We start from the raw sequence: 19,379 nt of genomic DNA on the forward strand, positions 1-19,379 counted from the left end.
AATATTCCTTAGTTGAGGTGCATAGCCAAGCTCATTTAGAAAAAAAATCTTCATTGTACACACATTCCCTTGTGTTTTTGCACCAAACATTCGTCTTATATAGACGAAGTCCTTTTAATTAAACGGTGCCCTGGTGAGAAATAAAGTTAAAAACAGAAAGCCAGATAAAAGCAAGGTGTGTAAACGAAGAATCTGCCTGGGGTGTTGGAGGCACGGTAGTGTAGTTGGACTGGCGGAGCCGAGGGTGGAGGGGGTACCAGATAGAAGAGGAGACTTGTGGGTGGCGAGGTGTGAAGACGTGCCATGTAAACTGTGCCAAGCTGAGGTGACGAAGACGTGAAACCCTCTCTCACTGCGCCCCCTCCCCCGCCCTGGTGCGCATACATCGCTCCTCCTTTTGCCAAGCCTCCGCCCCCACTCGCTACCCCCGTGAAGAGGGCCCCGGTGTGATTTCAATTTCATTTTGTAGAACACATCCATGTAAATCGCCTTCTGGGGCCGATGCTGGCGGTTTATGGCGCGTTTCATGACAGCCATTTGGTCGCACAATGAGCTTCCATACCTGGGGCTCCAAATACCTGAGTGACTCACCGCTGCACAGAGAAGGGGGCGGGGGACGGGGGGTGCTGGGGTTGGGAAGCGGTCTCCCCTCCCAGCTCGGGCAGGGGGAGCTGAGGGGCCCACCCCTCTCAGTACAGTACGCGGAAAGAAGGGAGTGGACATCCCACCACCTAGGTACAGACAGGGGCAGCCTTTTGCCTAGACGAGCTTGACCCATGCCCAGGGCGCCGACCTTCAGAGAGGATGCTGAGAATGAGGGGACATCTCTGCTTTAATGTGCTGGAGAGATGAGGGTTGAGAGATTCTGAGAAGGAGCAGATGCCCTTTCTTTTGATAGGCTGGAGAGGTAAGTGGTGAGAGGTGCAGTGAATAAGGGAACATCTCTTCTTTCATAGAACGAAGTGATAAGGAATGCCAAGAATGAGTGAGCAACTCTTCCTTAATGGGCTATTGAGATGAGAGGTAAGGAAGGGGTCCTGAGAATGAGGGGCCATCCCTTCTCTCATGGCCTGGATAGATATGTGTGGGGAGAGATGCTAAGAATGAGTGGACATCTCTTCTTTCATGTACTGGATGGACGAGTGGTGATAGGAGCTGAACTGGGGAACTCTATCATCCTAGAATGGCAGAATCATTGTTAACTCATCTGGATGGAGTCAAGAACTAGGGGCATCACACAGTACTGGCCAAGTGGCACTGAAGGAGACTCCCTGTTCCCAGTATAGGATGATGTAAGAAAGAGGCGGTCAGAGGCGGAATAAGTCTAGAGAGTTATTGCACTCTTATTAGGATGATGGCATTCAAAAAGTACATTGATGAGGCCCACTGCACCAAGAACAGGATGGGGCATTCATTTTGTTACCCTTTGCTCTCAGTAGTAGTCGGGAAGTTAGACTGGGGCCTCACAGCTCTCAGCACTGGATAGGAAGTTAGATATTTACTGCTTGCTGCAGTGGGCAGGAAGTTAGACTATGGGACTCACTGCTCTCTGCATTGGATATAAAGCTACATTAGAGGACTCACTGCAGTGGATAAGAAGTTAGACTATGGGACTAACATCTTTTGGCACTGGATATGAGGCTAGGCTATGGGTCTTGCTGTTCTCGACATTGGATATTAAGTTAAACTAGGGAACTCATTGCTCTCGGCATCAGATAGGAAGTTAGGCTGGGGACTCACTGGTCTCTGCAATGGATAGGAAGATAGAATGTGGGACTCATGGTGACCTGCAGCAGATATGAAGTTAGCCTATGAGACTCACGGCTGTCGACATTAGACAGGAATTAGACTGGGGGCTAATTGCTCTCTGCAGAGATTAGGAAGTTACACTGGAGACTCACTTATCAATGCAGTGGATAAGAGGTTAGACTGGGAGACTCATCGCTACCCGCAGCAGATAGAAGCTAAGACTGGGGACTCATTGCTCTCTGCAGCAGCTATAAAGTTAGAAAGGGGGACTCAGTGCTCTTGGTAGCCAATAGAAGGTTAGACTGGTGGACTCACTGCTCTCAGAACCGATATGAAGTTAGGCTGGAGACTCACTGGTCCCTGCAATGGATAGGATGATAGACTATGAGACTCATGGTGACCTGCAGCAGATATGAAGTCATACAGGGGACTCACTGCTCTTGACAGAGGATATGAAGTTGGACTGGGGGACTCCCTTTTTTCGACAATGGATAGAAAGATAGACTATGAGAGTCACTGTTCTTGGCAGTGAATAGAAGTTAGACCATAGAACTGAGAGAGGCTGAGTTAGTCATTGGGTATAGATGCACCCAGAACAGGGCATTGGTTTGGGACTCATATAATGCAGCACAGAATGGAGACATCAACTGTAATCTTACAGCACTGAACAGGATGGCGGGCACTTTCTGGAGACTGTAGGCACACAGAACTGGATGTGGACCTGTTTTGGGGACTCGCAGATTCCAGCACATGTATTGTCTGCCTGGTAAACGCCAGGGATGAGAACCTTTTCCATCATACCTTATGCAAGTTGATACCAGTAGGGGTGGGAAAAATTGCAAAGTTTTTTCCATGAACTTCCCATAACTTTTGCAAAAACTGTGGTGTAGGTCACAGACAGGGTTTAAGTTGGATGGGTTCTGCCAGGTGTCAGACTGTAGGAACATGTAGGCTGCACTCCTCTGTGACCCACTGTCAGGCACTATAAGAAACACACACTGCATTTATCCTCAAATTCACAGATCAAATTGTGCACCATTTTAGCACCCACCCACAACCTAGACTCACACATCTGAAGAAGAGGAGGCTCTTTTGTGCAATGGGAGATTGTTACACTATTTACGATCAATGTACGGGTATGCAAGTAGAAGTCCTATGGAATGGCAGTGTCTGGGTAGTTGGTGGAAGGAGATGCAACTGTTCTGGTAGGTGGGGTTCTAAGTTGTGTAGTGCCTTGAATGTGTGCATGACGATTTTGAAATGAGTGCCTTTGTGCATCAGGAGCCATTGGACCTCCCTGGGGTGTGGTGTGGTATGAGTTCTGTATAGGAGGTTGAGGATGAGTCTGGCTGCCAATTTCTGGATGGTTTGTAGTATTGTGGTGAGTTTCTTGGTGATCCCAGTGTAGAGGGTATTTCCGTAGGTCAACGTAGGTGACTTAGGTGATTGCTGTGGGTCTGAGTTCGACCAACCACCAGCTGGAGTCCCCTGGGTAGGTGTTGTTGCTGACAATCACTACTTCTGTTTTGTCAGTGTTAAGATCGAGACAGTTGGCTTTCATCCAGTGGAGATATTGGTCACGCAGGCGGTGAACTTGTTTCTTGTGTTGGGGGTCTTGTCCGACAGGGTGTAGTGAAGCCATTTTATTGATGTTTGTGGGCATATTATTTTAGCTTCTAGGCCTGCTGCCTGTGACCTTTAACCTAGTAAAATTTCATTTTATTAAATGTAATTCTTTTAGAAACAATCATATTTGTGGTGATGTTTTATTTTCCTTTATCTTGCTGTTCCTTTGCTTAGGGAAAGCATTTACATTTCTTAGCACCACATTCTTTCACTGTGTGCTCTTTTCAAGGCTGCGACAAGATAGGGTTGTCGCCAAATAGTGGTACCCTGCATCTCTAACATTTCACAGAAACATAAGTACTGCTATATGCGACACTGTTCTCAGAAAGCAATTGTTTTATTATAAATAAATCTCTCTGTCCCCAGCAGTTTAGAGGGAGGTTGCGACCAGATGACCACTATCACGTGCTGTCTGACTTCGCTACAGCTGCTTGCTGAGACTACCGGCTCCCTGGCCTATATGAGGATGGTGTCTCAATAAACGACACGCTCCTTCACTACTTTCATACTCAGGTATGGGGGATGATGCTTTCCCGGGGAGGTCCTGAAGGGCGGATTAGGGCTTATCCTGCTGTGCTCTAGCATAGAACATGGTGGCATAGGTAGGAATCACACATCCTGTATAGTGACAGTATGGTGGGACTTTTCTTTTCACCATTGTGCTTCTAATATGTTTCATCATCCTCATTATTGCACTTCATGTTGTTTTATCTAGGACGCAGTTGATTCAATAAATCTTATTGAACCATTTCCCACTCCTAGTTGTCTTTGCATGTGTGAGGCAAATGTAACTGAGAGAAAAGGATGAGATCTAATCTACCACGATTTCCCTGAGAAGTCACAATGCCATTCGCCCGGTTGCCACAGATCACCCCTGCTCTTGGGCATAGGTGAGGTGCTGCTGACTGGCCGGAAACAGATTAGGCGGACAGCTGTCACATGTTGTGGGATTTAACTCAGTTCCTCATAATTCAGGTGATGCTGCAGCCCAAATCCAGCATCCTCATTGGTACAATGAGAACCAATGCGACATGGCGCTGCCAACATTTGTTCAGGTACTGATTTTCGGATCTTCCTGAGTATCTCTGTCTCACTACATACTAAAGGCACCTCAGTACTAAATATACAGACGTCCGTGGTATTGAGGATTTCCTCCTCAGCTAGATAGGTAGTACCTATGTGATGCTGTAGGTTGTTCAAGCTTCAATCTTAAAATTATCTATCCTAATTTAGTGTCCTTATCTCTGAACAGGTATATTTACCGTGGTGAACTTGCAATGGGTGGTATTGCATTAAAGATGCGACCTCCCCTCACTGCTCATTTATTAGCTAATGGCCTTACAGCTGAGGGGATTCCTGTTACCTTTGTAGTTGAGGCTCATCCAGCCTATAGAACAGAAACATTTTATTCTTGGGTCAATTTTCCAGCAGTTGATGGGCACACTAATACATTTCATCAATATATACCTGCTAATGCATCTGCAATTCAGGTGATGCTGCCGCCCAAATCTTCATTGGTACAATGAGAGCCAATGCAACAAGGGAAAGTACAAGTTGTGTATTGTCGGCATAGGAAAGGATGTTGATGTCATGTGTACAGATGACCGACGCCAGAAATAATGTGTATGCTTTGAGGAGAGTAGGGCTTAGCGATGACCTTGAGGCACTGGACTGATGAGTTTGCGAGCTTCTGAGGAGTAAGGTAGCCAGCTGACAGCTTCTATCTGTGTTCTATCCATTAGGAAGGAGCAGATCCGGGGGTGAGCTGGTCCTTAAATGCCAATCTTGTGCAGGTGCATGATGAAAATAGGGTAGGAGACAGTGGCAAGTGCTGCAGAGAGGTCAAGGAGAATGAGGGCTGCCATATCTCCTCTGTCATGGATCATGCAGATGTCATCTGTGGCGGCAATGAGTTCTGTTTCTGTACTGTGTTTGGGCATGAATCTGGACTGCATGGCATCGAGGAGCTGGTGGTTGCTGAGGTGGTCAGTGGGCTGTTGGTTTAATTAGTTTTTTCTAAGACCTTGGCCCAGGATATTAGGAGAGAGATGGGTCTGTAGTTGGAGTTGGCGGTCAACAGAGGGTTTCTTGAGCAGAGGTGTGAAGGTAACATGTTTCCAAGTATCCTGGGATGTGGCTGAGTCGATGGAGGTGTTGAGGATGGGTGTTAGTGCTCCGATGATCATTAGGTGTACTGGGGCAAGGTCAGAGGGGGCTCCTGAGTGGATGGTCTTCATGATAGTGGCAGTTTCAGTGGTAACAGTGGTTGAGGGTTGAGTTTCCCATATAAAGAGGTGATTTTTTTTTGCAGAAGAATTCAAAGAACTTGTTGCAAAAGTCTTGTGAGGGGCTGATGTGGTTGGAGGTGGCAAGAGGTGAAGTGAAATCTTCTTTGATGATAGCGAAGACTACCTTGCTGCTGTTTGTGGCGGTGTCGATCTGGTCTGCAAAAGCTTTGCACTTTTGATGCTCTGTATCTGCTTGTGTTTTTCATTTGTGCTCCAATTGCTTGCAGTGGTGTTTTGCTAGGCTAAATTTCTCTGTGTACCAGCTGGCCTGAGGTTGGTCTCTTGCCTCCATGTTGCATTTGAGGGAAGCCAATTTGTTGGTGCATGCTGTGAACCAGCTGTTGAGGTTCTTGATGGCTTTTTGCAAGTTGATGGTATGCTCCGGCCAAGGCGTGGTGAGGGTGTGGTGATACTTTTCCAGCTGTGGTGGGTGCATCAGGTGGTAATAGGTCTGTGGTGGTGCGGATTGGCTATACTGAAACTGATGAGGTTATGCTCTGTCCAGGTGACAGCTGCTGACCTGTCAACTGTGATATTGCATTGAGGAGAAAATTGGATCCAATAGTTGTCTGGCGGTGTGTGTGGGTTTGGTACCAGGCTGGGTGAGGTCAAGGTTGCTAAGGTTTTCTAGTAGAGTTTGTAGGTGAACTCTGTTAGTCTTGTATGAAAGTCTTGTAAATGAAAGTTAAGGTCTCCAAAGAGAATAAAGTTGCTGACAATGAGGAGCAGTGAAACGTGGTCTGTAGTGTTGTGGTGAAATGAGTGCAAGAGTGTGGTGGTATGCATTTGAGAGTTTATCCTAGGGAGAAGTTGGCTGTGATGCATATCTTGAACGTGAGGTGTTCCATGCCACTAGAGAGGGTGTACATGTGGGTGATGCAGTTGATGGTATTTTTGGGAAATGTTGGCGATTCCGTTTCCTGGCTTGTGTTAACAGTCTTGCCTGGTGACCTTGTAGCAGTGGGGATGGCAGTAGGGATGTCCAGTGCAGAGGTTGTATTTAGGCTTGTTTCTGTGAGGAAGAGCAGGTCTGGAGCATGGTGTGTAGTAGCTCCCTTATTTCCGTGGCATGTTTAGTGAGCGCATAATTGTTTCAGAGCATTCATGAGAGTATGGCTTGATGCATGGATAGTGGTTGGTCTGCACTTGAATGGATGGCTGGTTTGTGTGAGTGAATGAGTAGGGTGCTGTTGGTACAAGAGTGGTTGGTGTGGGAGAGTGCATGAGAACTTGCAGGAGGTGCATGGTAAGGCTCCCTCCGTGTTGTGTGGTGTGGTGTGGCAGTAGTGCGGTGAGATGCAGCCAGGGTTGAGGGCATGGCAAGGTAGGGGAGGACAAGGGTTCCTGGCACTGAACACAGTCCAGGTGTGGACCGGTGCAGACAGGTTTGCTTTTGGCTGCCTGTGCATGAGTCTGCTGTATGTCTATGCTGTGGCTGCTATTAAATCAGTTCAGAAAGTGGGGAGGAGCACAGGGGGAGGTGGCTGTGCGTGGTATGCACTTCTTCTTTTAAAGAGTTTTGGCAGGAAACTAGGGATGTCACTTCCTGTGCAGAACATTTACTATTAATGGCTAGCCACATCTCACAGATGCTGCCATCAATAAATCCCGGTTCCTTTCCTTACCTCTGCCTTGTCACAAGGTTGATATAATGCCTCAGGGCCGTCAGGTATTTGGTCATTTCCTCTGGGGAAGCATCATCTCCTGGAGTCACTGGCTTTGGTGGGTATGCATCTACTAAAGTGGCCAGGCACGCCAAGACACAGAGCGCCACAGCCACCACCGCTGGCCACGTTCTCAAGTAGGAGACCATCTGAGGAAACGAGACAAAGCAAGGAGAATTTGTTAAGATGCATTTCATGCACGTGAGCTTCTTTCTCCACAGCAGAGACAAGCTATCTCTACGGAATGAGAGTGACATCCTATAGACAAGCTCATATAAACAACCCGTTGTGCTAAGGGGGTCAGTGCTGTGACCTTAAATAAAAGGAAAATGCCCCCCCCCAGCCACATTTTGGGCACCGATTGCAGCCATAATTGAATGCTCTGGACCCATCAGGTCATTTCGCTGGGTAAGGTTACCGAATGACTCCAGGCCACCAAGAAAGAAATGCTGCTGTCCTGGCTTTTCTTTTTCAAATAATTGTTTCTAGTCTTGTTTTTTCAATCAGATCAACTGACGTGCGCCAGGACCTCAACTCCCAGCATGCATTTGGTTATTAAACTAAACCCCAGACATTTTACATGGCTTCTCCAGAGAGGGGAGATGCTTGCGGTTTGCCGGGAATGGAAGTAGAATTAGGTGAATGTAGGTTTTGTTCGTTAACATCTTTGCAGAGGAGATGAGATTTTAATATGGTGGGGAAAGTGAGGGAGTTCTCTCAGTTTCAGAGCTTGCCTCGTGCACTCCTTTAAAGATAGAATCTCTCTCAGCACTGAAAAACTGTGCACGAAGCAGATGTTTATCACATATTGCTGTGGAAAGAGCTTCCTTTCTGCCTCAGGGACCATCTTCTTACGTCACTGGAAGGGCACGCCAGAGTGTGCAATGCAAGTAGAAAATATAGGGCACCCCTGTAATCCCAAGGGACGCGGTTTATGCTGTAAATGGAAACTCTGGGCTGTTTAAATGACAAGTAACAAAATATGCACGTTGCATCATGGGAATAAATGGTATTTGTAATAAAAACGTGGTTTAGAGATTCTACACATATCATGTCATTTTTCCTCGTTACCTTTATAGGGCTGTTCCGTAGAAAACAGCCTCACAAGAAGTAACTGTGAAATAATTGATATTATGAAAATACAAGCCTAATTCACGAATAATGTTAACATACCAGCCATAAATCAATCTCATCCTAACTGTGCAAAAACATGCTTTTACAAAATATTACTTTTTCTCGCAGTTCAAAAGATGTACAGAATATATTTTTCAAATGGTCCACTGAATTCTTGATGTATTCAGAATGGCATTTTTTGCTAATCCTTACACCTTTTCTGATAATTCTGGATTCGTCTCTCATGGGTTCCCCAGTTCTGTTGTGCCTGCAGTGGAATCTTCCTGCAGCCTCTGATATTTTTCTGGTATCTGAAGAAAGGGTTATCTCTAAGGCTGAGTCTATTTCTTTGCGTTTTCAGGTCCACCCTTGCCTTATAGAAGATGTTAAATTTAATCACTGAGCCTGTCACCTACATCGTGTGGTACACACATGGGTGGAAATAAACCATTTCACATATAAAATGTAGAAGACGTTGTTTAAAAACATTTTTGCTGTTTGTGCACCACTACAATTACTGACTTTTTAAATATTTATTTTGGAGTGATTTCACCTAATTTTGCCCCGTACGGTATATTTTTCTTTAAAGGTTGTTTAATAAGGAGCATTGTTATAAAGACAAACCAAAGGTGACCTAGTCACTTTTTTATTAACAACTAAAATGTCTCCTCTTCGGTATACTAACTATTAACAGAGAGTAACGTGGCAATGTTTAAACATTGAAATAAAGGGGTCAGGAATTAAATCAGGTGCCTGAATTCAGGACCCTGTAGGTACCTGGACCTTACGTCATCAAAGCTGATGGTGGCACAGCACCTCAGCTTTCTTAAGGCAGCCAGGGACATGACGCCATATATGAAAACACAGGCATCCAGCCAGTGCTTCATTTGTAATTGAATAAGTGTCGGGGCACAAGCTCTGTTTAGAAACTCGCACACAGGGATTGGTCGTGAACTGAATACAAAGGTTGCAGAGCCTCGAACCAACCTCATGGCTCTTCCCTCAGATACTCACTGCTCCTGTAGCTCGCTCTTTCTGTTTTCTCGTCTTTCTCTTCCTACTTCTCCCCCCTATGTATGTTTTCCCTCTTTTGCTCGCCATTAATTTCTATGCAGAAATACCAGACAAGCCACAATCCTGAGGGTTGAATTCCAGAGGAATTACGGTATCAATGCTACAAGGAGCGACACTAATGCGAAGATTCTCAGAAACACCCCGAGGGTATAAAGACAAACAGCCTGATTTAAAATGAACTGGCATCGGGATATCATCTCCCAAATCTGGAACACAACAGTACTTATCCAGTGCCCACATGTTGAGTGGTGTAAGACCCATTGGTGCCTCCGCTGACTACTAATCTTGATGGCCTGATCTCTCTTGAGCCCAGACTTATGTGGACAAATACTGTGTTCAGTGGGGGCGCTTCCGCCTCAGGTCCCCATTATAGCACACACGAGGCCAGCGGAACACACGTGACCATCTCAATGCAATCCAAAGACCCCACCCCTTAAAGGCCACAATAAAGAACTACAAATGCAAACGAAACTAACTGTAACATCTTGAATTGCAACAAGTTGTAAAACAGACAAATATAAAAATATTTTAAAATATTACAGGGGTGTCTTCTTGCAGCCTGGTCAAGATAAGCCATCTCGAGCTCTTCGTAATGTACTCACGTCACATTTCTTTGCTTGTAAGGCCCAACTAGATATATACTGTCTAAGTTCCAACTCACCATACGAAGCTACCTGTGCTAATGCCTTTCCAGGCTAGGTTCTGTACCCCGCAGATTGAACACTTCACCTCCTCGTGGTGGTAAAAAATCTGATTCACCTCTTTCCACCGCCCAATCTGTGCCTCAAAGATATTGTTGCTTCAGATTGCACATCTTCCTCTGTCTACACTTAACTGCTCTCGAGCCACTGGCATGGAACCCAATATTATACGAGCTGCCACAGTGACTTTTCTATTAAAAATAAACCTTAGACCACCGGTACTCAAAGTACGGCCCGCGGGCCGCCAGCGGCCCCACGGACCTAACTTGGCGGCCCGCGACCGCGAGACGCACACCAAACGCAATAAACAATGGCCGCCGTATGTAAACATAGAGGAGGGCCGCGGGAGCATGCTCCCGCGGCCCTCCTCTATGTTTACATACGGCGGCCATTGTTTATTGCGTTGCCCTGACGATCTGTGGAAGCCAAAGCCCCATAAAAGTCAGCGCTTGCAGCTAACTTTTATGGGGCTTTGGTCGTCTGCTTCCTGTCACCGGCTCCACGTCTGCTGCCCGCCTGCCTGCCTGCTGTTCCAGATTTGTGGCATCTTTACAGTGCTTTGAGTCAGGTAAGGCTCTTTGGTTATTTATTTATTTGTTTTTAATGTAGTGTGTGTTACTGGGGTAGGCGTGTGAGCAGATTGCGCTGTGTGTGTGCGCTGTGTGTGTGTTTTACTGGGGTGGGGTGAGAGCAGATGGCGCTGTGTGTGTGCGCGCTGTGTGTGTTACTGGGGTGGGGTGAGAGCAGATGGCGCTGTGTGTGTGCGCGCTGTGTGTGTTACTGGGGTAGGGGTGAGAGCAGATGGCGCTGTGTGTGTGCGCGCTGTGTGTGTTACTGGGGTAGGGGTGAGAGCAGATGGCGCTGTGTGTGTGCGCTGTGTGTGTGTGTTACTGGGGTAGGCGTGAGAGCAGATGGCGCTGTGTGTGTGCGCGCTGTGTGTGTTACTGGGGTGGGGTGAGAGCAGATGGCGCTGTGTGTGTGCGCGCTGTGTGTGTTACTGGGGTGGGGTGAGAGCAGATGGCGCTGTGTGTGTGCGCGCTGTGTGTGTTACTGGGGTAGGGGTGAGAGCAGATGGCGCTGTGTGTGTGCGCGCTGTGTGTGTTACTGGGGTAGGGGTGAGAGCAGATGGCGCTGTGTGTGTGCGCTGTGTGTGTGTGTTACTGGGGTAGGCGTGAGAGCAGATGGCGCTGTGTGTGTGCGCGCTGTGTGTGTTACTGGGGTAGGCGTGAGAGCAGATGGCGCTGTGTGTGTGCGCTGTGTGTGTGTGTTACTGGGGTAGGCGTGAGAGCAGATGGCGCTGTGTGTGTGCGCTGTGTGTGTGTGTTACTGGGGTAGGGGTGAGAGCAGATGGCGCTGTGTGCAGATGGCGCTGTGTGTGTTACTGGGGTAGGCGTGAGAGCAGATGGCGCTGTGTGTGTGCGCGCTGTGTGTGTTACTGGGGTGGGGTGAGAGCAGATGGCGCTGTGTGTGTGCGCGCTGTGTGTGTTACTGGGGTAGGCGTGAGAGCAGATGGCGCTGTGTGTGTGCGCTGTGTGTGTGTGTTACTGGGGTAGGCGTGAGAGCAGATGGCGCTGTGTGTGTGCGCTGTGTGTGTGTGTTACTGGGGTAGGGGTGAGAGCAGATGGCGCTGTGTGGGTGCGCTGTGTGTGTGTGTTACTGGGGTAGGGGTGAGAGCAGATGGCGCTGTATGTGTGCGCGCTGTGTGTGTTACTGGGGTAGGGGTGAGAGCAGATGGCGCTGTGTGTGCGCGCTGTGTGTGTTACTGGGGTAGGGGTGAGAGCAGATGGCGCTGTGTGTGTGCGCTGTGTGTGTGTGTTACTGGGGTAGGGGTGAGAGCAGATGGCGCTGTATGTGTGCGCGCTGTGTGTGTTACTGGGGTAGGGGCATTGTTTTGAAAAAGGGGGTGGGGTGGTTGTTCCCCCTCTAAGCCCCGCCCCCTCTAAGCCCCGCCCCCCGCTGTCACTTCAGTGCGGCCCTCGGCCGCAAACCATACTGCAATTTTGGCCCCCGAGAAAAAGTTTGTGAGTACCCATGCCTTAGACCAAGAGGAGCTAGGGAAATGTCACCCCATGAGCTTGTTTCCTGTTGCCTCCAAAGTCCTGCAGTCAGTGGTCGCAGTTCACTTGCAAGGCTGTGTTGAATCCAATGCAACACTGAAGTCCTTTCAGTTCATTTGAGACACTGGCTTCTTCATGTCAACATTACATGATGACTTGACCTTGGGCATGTGTCTTTGAGGTGTCAGTGTCTAAAACATGCTGCATTTCTTAGCAGAATTTCATACAGTAGACTATTCCATCCTCTCCGGTTGTCTTCAACAAACTGGAAGGGCCAGTCGTGTAGTGGTACAAACCGTTGCTGACAGGCAGTGCTTAATTTGTAAATAAAAACGTGCCCCTGCCCAAAGCCCTCCTCTTAAACACACGGCTGCTGAAATTAAATGTGCGAGCAAGGAATACTGAGGCAGCGTAATCCTGAAGCCATCTTGGGCCTCTTCAGTCCATTTACAGCCACTCCCTGCCCCATCGGCTCATTCTTGCAGCTTCTGCTTTTCCCCTTCTGACCCTTTTGCGTTTTTCTCTTCCTCCGTCTTTCCCATATGTGTCTTTTGCTTGCAGTAAATGCTTCAGGCAGAAAAATGTCTGCAGGCCCTCAAAAATAAGTACCGGTGCTCTGCACAAGAAACAACAAGCATAAATTAAGCACTGCTGACAGGTAGAGATCACATTTTTCTGTGTTACCCTTTTCATTCTGAGCAAATCCAACTCTCCTCTTGTGTCCCACAAGGTCTTGTGCCTCTCTCATTTGATCCTGCGGATGTTACTTTAATTGTGTGCTGATGGTCCCATGTCCTCCTATTGCTGGGTAGGTATCTGTGGACAGCCACAGGCAACTTGTTGCAGCATGCTGGATGCCAAATTTTGGACAGGCTACCATTAGCTCAAGCTTAACTCTGACATGATGAAAATGGTGATTCAGTGGGGTCAGGGGACAGAGTGACATTGTGGGAACTATTCTTTTGGTCCCAGGAGCTAGGAAGATGCCACAGTCATCAAGGTCATGATGAACTTTAGGGTTGACTGAGACCGTTGCCACAAGCCTCAAATTTCTTTGGTCTCTTCTGCACACTATATTATACCTTGCCTGATTCCTTCAGGCCACATCCCAGCTACTACAGCATAGGTAGGTTCAAGGCTGGACTACAGCAATTGAGGCATCTTATGCTCCCCACGTGTCTATTGACTGATGTGTAGGTGGTGCAGACTGCTGACAGTGAGGTCTCTTGTTATGACTCTGAAACCCCTGTTCTAAGCTCTGTACACTGACTTCCCATCTATTTAATTGATTTTACTCAGGAACCGAACCCTCATCTTCAAGAGTGAGCGAGCACGCTATCTTGAAGTCATAGACAGAGACGAGTGGAAGAATGCCGAAGGAACGTTAGATAGCAGCTTGGCTACTGCGTACCCTCTGCTGTCTCGCAGTTTGAACAACTGGGCGCTTCCAGTAAAATCCACTAGAGTTTAACTATAGTGAGAAGAATAGCTCTGATTACAACTTTCAGGTCTGTAAAATATAGATAGGTAACCAGAAATGGTTTGAGCTGAGAAAAGGTTTGACTACTGATGCTATTTGAAGCCATTTGAAGGTTCGGGGACCACTCAAGTACAGACAATGCGCAGGGACCTGAACAGAAGATGAGAGATGGATGACTTCCTAATACCAAAGGCCATTGATTATCAAATGAGTCTACTATGGCTACTGCGAAACTGATGACCTCTGACTTGGTACCATTCAATTTAATCCAATTGGTGCTAATCCGGAGATCGATCTATGCGAGGCATCTGGACAATGTTATGTCCTCAGGGACATCCGCCTGACACCGCAGAACACCAGGGCTATCTGTATGTGCAACTGCAAGAGGGCGCAGGTACAGTTGGAGCCACTCTGTGGTGGCTGAAACAACAAGCTTTTGCAATGCAATGGGTCTCGCATTTGCTTGAGCTCGAGCAATTAGCATTGTAAACTCCTAACCGGACTTTTCTTGCCCCATAAATTGAAAATGAAAATAAAATAGTTTCATATAACTAACTGGACTTTTCTTGCCATATGAAATGAAAAGTAAAAGTTTCACATAAGCGAGCTGACAGCAACCGTCCGTGAAAAGCAGACACACAAAGGGAAATACAAGTTCACTTGTAGTGAAACCTATTGGCAAAAGTGCAATTATCCATGTAACTGGCAAAAGTGCAATTATCTACGTAACCGACAAAAGTGCAATTAACTATGTAACAGGGTTGATATCATGCAAATCGATTGACTTCTGCCAAGCGAAGATCGCACTGCGAAAAAAGAGAAAAAGTAGTCCAGAAACCGGACGGAAAACGTGGAGCCTCGTATGTTTTCAGTACGTGGTCGCTGCGCTCGAGGAGTGCTAAACACTGGAAAAGGCATGACTTATGCATGCCTTCCACTAACGAAGGCAAGCAGATTTTAAAAGGCAAGCCCATGAACCAATGAAAGAGACTGACGTGACATGGGCGTGGTTTGAAGCCCAAAGAGAGATTACACCACGGGATGGAGTGCTTTGCGCTCGCCCCTAAAAAGGCTCCTTCTCAATATATTCTTTTCCTTTCTTTAGTTATGTCTATTTTCAAAACCGTCCTGGGTACCTCCCACCTAACTCATTCACTCCGTCGCATCCTACAGTTTTGAAATGCTCTTCAATGTCATATCATATCATATAATATCATGTCATATTATGGTAACTGTATTTTGGTGCTTGTAGGAGTGACACAACCCAAACACAATTCTGAAAGTAGACACAAAATAACACAATTTTCTCAAGTTGTCAAGTGTTCACTCATTTCCTAGAAACAAGAAAAGAGGTTTCGGACTGGCGGGGCAGAGGCACGGATTTTTAAATCTTATAGGCAGCTACAGAGAAAGCTGTGCCGCCAAGGAGCACTGTCCTTGTTTTGGTGATAGAAAGAAAGTTGAAATCAGCAGAATGCAAAACTTGACTGAGAACGTATCAGGAGAATTTGGTGAGTAAAAATTGGTGATTTGGCTAAAGGGTGGCTTTGTGTAATATTTTCACAGAGTTAAAAATAACTCTTGTGTAGAGACTGCCTGCAAAGTGAGGTTAGTGCCAGTGATGTGTGTTCACAGCCTGGGGTAAAGGCAACAGTGCTCTGAACTTACAGCTTACGTGATGAATGAGTTTAGCTAGTGAAGCCAGGGAGACAGAATCCCCATATTCAAGTCTCGAAAGAATTAATGCCTCGGCCACCCGGACGTAAAGAAGGTTGTCCAAAAACGGCAGATTCTTTTTACAAATCTTAGACAAGCCAAACAGAAGTTGGCAATCTTGTTCACTTTGAATTCAAAAGAAAGGGGCACATAAAAAATCCAGGTTTTTATGACATTTACTCTTTGTCGCCAGGAAACCCATTACCACTGGCCAAGAAAAGTGATTCCAGTGCTTTGTTCCTGGGCTACCAGTGAGTTAGTAAAACCTGCCTTTTAGAAACATTTCATTTAAGAAATGCGAGACATTCACCATCGGGTAATAGTGAGGTTTTGTTGAGATTATTATATCTTAAAATTCTGTTATTTGCATTAAATTAATTTGGTGATCACCTGCATTTTATCTACCAGCATCTCATCTATTAAGATGACTGAATTGTGTGTTCACTCGCATACCATCTTATCAAACGACTTAACTGGTTGCTCACCCTCATCCCACCTATTCAAAGGACTCTATTAAGGGCTCACCCACAACCCATTGACTTGGTCGCTCATCCACATTCCGTCTATTCCGTCGATGCCATTGGGTACTCACCCACATCACAATAATTCTAATAACTCCACTGAGTGCCACCACATTTCTCATCAATTAAATTTAGTCTCACTTGTGTCCCATCCTTTCAACAGACTATTGTTTGCCCACCCATATCCCATTCATTTAGTAAGTACTTATCCACATCCAATCAATCTGAATGACTAAACTGAGTGCTTATACACATCTCACACGCTCCATTAACTCCACCATGTGTTCACCCACATCCCATCCATTCAGATGACTCCACTAGGTACTCACCCACATCCCATCCATTCAGCTGTCTCCACTAGGGGCTCATCCACATGCAATCAATTCAGATAACTGCACTATGTGCTCGCAACATCCCATTATCTCAGATGACTCCACACCCATTCAGATGGCTCCACTATTTGCTCATCCACATGCAATCCATTCAGATGACTCTACTAGGTGCTCATCCACATGTTATCCATTCAGATAACTCCACTAGGTGCACACTCACATCCCAACCATTCAGATGACTTCATTAGATGTTCACCCACATCCCATCCATTCAAATGACTCCACTAGGTGCTCATCCACATGTAATCCATTCAGATGACTCCACTAGGTGCTCACTCACATCCTATCCATTCGGATGACTTCAATAGATGTTCACCCACACCCAATCCATTCAGGTGACTCCATTTGGTTTTCACACACGTGCTTCCATTAACTAACTCTGCTGAGTGCCCACCACTTGCCATCCATTTCATGAACCACAATGTGCTGTCTCGCCTGTATCCCACATATTCCACCAACTCATGTATGTAGGGTCTTCCCTCCAATGCACAGACTGCTATTACTCCAAAGTGGGGCTCGATCATGTAAGCATGGGGGAATACCGAGGAGCCTGTGTGCCTTGCTCCAGGCTTTGTGCATGGTAAGGAGCATCAGATTGCGAAGGCATGAGCAGGACGGGTCTTCCTTACATAAAGGTCCTAGGCCAGGGTCACAGGAGAGTGTCAATCTCTCAGTGATGACCCATTGAGGTGGATCCTGTACTGTAGGTAGCATAAATGATAACTGTGAGGGGTGAAGGGCCAGGGTTTAGTGATCCACTGAAGGGAGTCCTAGGCCCCCTCAATGAACGGTGTACTAAATGTTTGGAACATGCGAGGCATGGGCAGGAGGAGCCCTATAAGGAGGTTCATATTTGCACCTCAATTTGATGTAGTATTGACTGGGGGACCTGGAGGGGGATCATACCCCACACATATATGAGGCGTCGGAGGGTAACCATTCTTACTGCTTCAACTCTGCCCCACATACAGAGCCCAAGGTGTGACCATTTGTCAAAGTCCATTGTCATGTGGGAAATAAGTGGGTTTAGATTGTCTGGGATCATGCACTCTGAGCCCTGGTTTACTAGGACCCCTAGATATTTGAGATGAGATGGCCCCATCGGAAGAGGTAGTCTTGAATGGTAGCTCGTGTGGTGATTCGAGATAGGGTAAGGGCTTCACACTTGCCCCAATTCACCTTGTAGCTGGACAGGTCTGTGAAGTGGTTAATGATCTCCATTAAAGCTGGGAGGGAGCGTGGCAAGTCTGTCAGGGTTAAAAGGATATTGTCCGCGTATAAATAGATTTTGGATTCTCCCCCTTTAAGGGGTATCCCTGCAAGATCAGGCGAGTGGCGGGTCATGGCTGCTAGGGGTTCCAGTGCCAGAAGGAATAATAGAGGTGAGAGTGGACAGCCCTGTTGGGTCCCTCTTTGGATTGAAAAGGGATCAGATAGAAAGCCTCCGCAATTAACCAATGGACCTTGGCAATTAACTGCTCTCCCAGTCCAATGCTTTGTAACGCCGCAAAGAGGTAATCCCACTCTATGCGGTCGCATGCCTTTTCAGCATCAAGGGATAGGGCCAGCACTTCTTCTGGCATATCCTTGGCCACTCATACAGCAGTGTTAGACAGTGTGCGGAAGTGGTTACTAGAGGTGCACCTTGGCACAAACCCTACTTGTGTGTTGTGTATCAGGGAAAGGATAACCTTGCACAGTCGGGCAGTAAGTACACTGGCAAGAATCTTGATGTCCGCGTTAAGGAGCTTCCTGAAATGCTGCAAGAAGGGTATCCACTATTTCCTCCACCGACCATTTGTAAAACTCTGCAGGGAAGCTATGTGATATGGGAGTCTAGAGATTGACTGTGTTATTTCAGTCTTGCTAATTTTGCCATCTAAGAGGTATCGTCCCTCGTCTGTCAGGTGGGGGGGTTGTACGCTGTCCAAAAAGGCTTCCACCTGGACAGAGTCAACTATTGTTTCTGGTGTGTACAGTGCCTTATAAAAAGACACAAATTTGTTGACTATGCCTTGTGGCTTGGTAAGGACTCTGCCAACCGAAGAGTGGATAGCTGTGAGCACTTGCACAGCTTTGAGCTGTCATAGCTGCTCTGCCAGAAGGCACCCAGCTTCCTCACCTTGCTCGTAATTGCTCCCTTTGAGGCATTGTAGTGCAAACTGTTCTTCGGATGTGTAGAGGGTATTGAGTGCCATACTCACTTTTTCTAATTGGATTCGTATGGGGGGAGGCATGCCATATATTGGCGGGTGAGGAGCAGTATCTGACTCTAGCTCTTTATGATGTGCTGTGGTCTGTGTTTTGCATATTGCTGCATATTGCATCATTTGCGCTCAGATGGTTACTTTTGCGGCCTCCCAGACTATTCTTTGTGACTCCACCAAGTCCCTGTTATCTTCCAGATATGTAGAGACATGGGAGCGCAGGAGTGATTTGCCCTGAGGGGTACAATGCTGGTGCATGGCTAAGTGCCACGGTTTGCGGCCCAGGGAGATAAGGCCCACTTCTGCTGTCAAAAGGACAGGGGCATGATAAGAAATTGCGGCCTCCAGTATTCTGGAGTCCTGCACGAGAAATCAGGAAGTAGTCTAGTCATGACTGAGTGCCATGAACTAGTGAAACGAAAATGTAGTCGCTGTCCGTAGGATGGGCAAGTCTCCAGTGGTACACTAAGCCATGGTCTTCGATCATGTCCCTTATTATGGCCCTGTCCGAGTTGTTGCCCGGGTCTAGTGGTCCTGTCCTGTCTAGAATGGTGTCCCAAGCAAGGTTCTAATCGCTCCCTATCAGGTAGTGTAAGGCCTTTGTCCCTATCAGGAGTCTATTGAGACGAAGGAGGAAGGTTCAATTGGAGCCTGTGGGAGATACACCAAGCCCACACATAGCCTGCAGTCCCCGACTTTTAATTTAGCGAATACATACCTGCCGTCTGGGTGATTGCAAGTTTTAGCTATGGTGGCCGGTAGAGTTTAAGTATCAGAATCACCACAGTACA

At 47.0% G+C, this 19,379-nt stretch overlaps 1 protein-coding gene across 4 annotated transcripts in view; it reads right to left on the bottom strand.

Annotated features, from left to right (window-relative positions):
* LOC138299537 (peptide YY-like) overlaps positions 1–19,379 on the bottom strand; it is a 51,147-nt gene that overhangs the window by 12,975 nt on the left and 18,793 nt on the right. Inside the window, exons 1-2 of one of the 4 annotated variants that reach the window (XM_069237844.1) lie at positions 10,274–10,528; positions 7,289–7,476 (exon numbers count right to left, since the gene is read on the bottom strand). In XM_069237844.1, coding sequence (XP_069093945.1) covers positions 7,289–7,476 — 188 coding nt within the window. In that variant the 5' untranslated portion in view covers positions 10,274–10,528. Of the gene's footprint in view, positions 1–7,288; positions 7,477–10,054; positions 10,529–19,379 lie in introns of those variants that run through there. The other 3 variants (XM_069237841.1, XM_069237842.1, XM_069237843.1) reach the window with 3 other exon arrangements.

Source organism: Pleurodeles waltl, chromosome 6, assembly GCF_031143425.1.
Source record: "Pleurodeles waltl isolate 20211129_DDA chromosome 6, aPleWal1.hap1.20221129, whole genome shotgun sequence".
NCBI lineage: Eukaryota > Metazoa > Chordata > Amphibia > Caudata > Salamandridae > Pleurodeles > Pleurodeles waltl.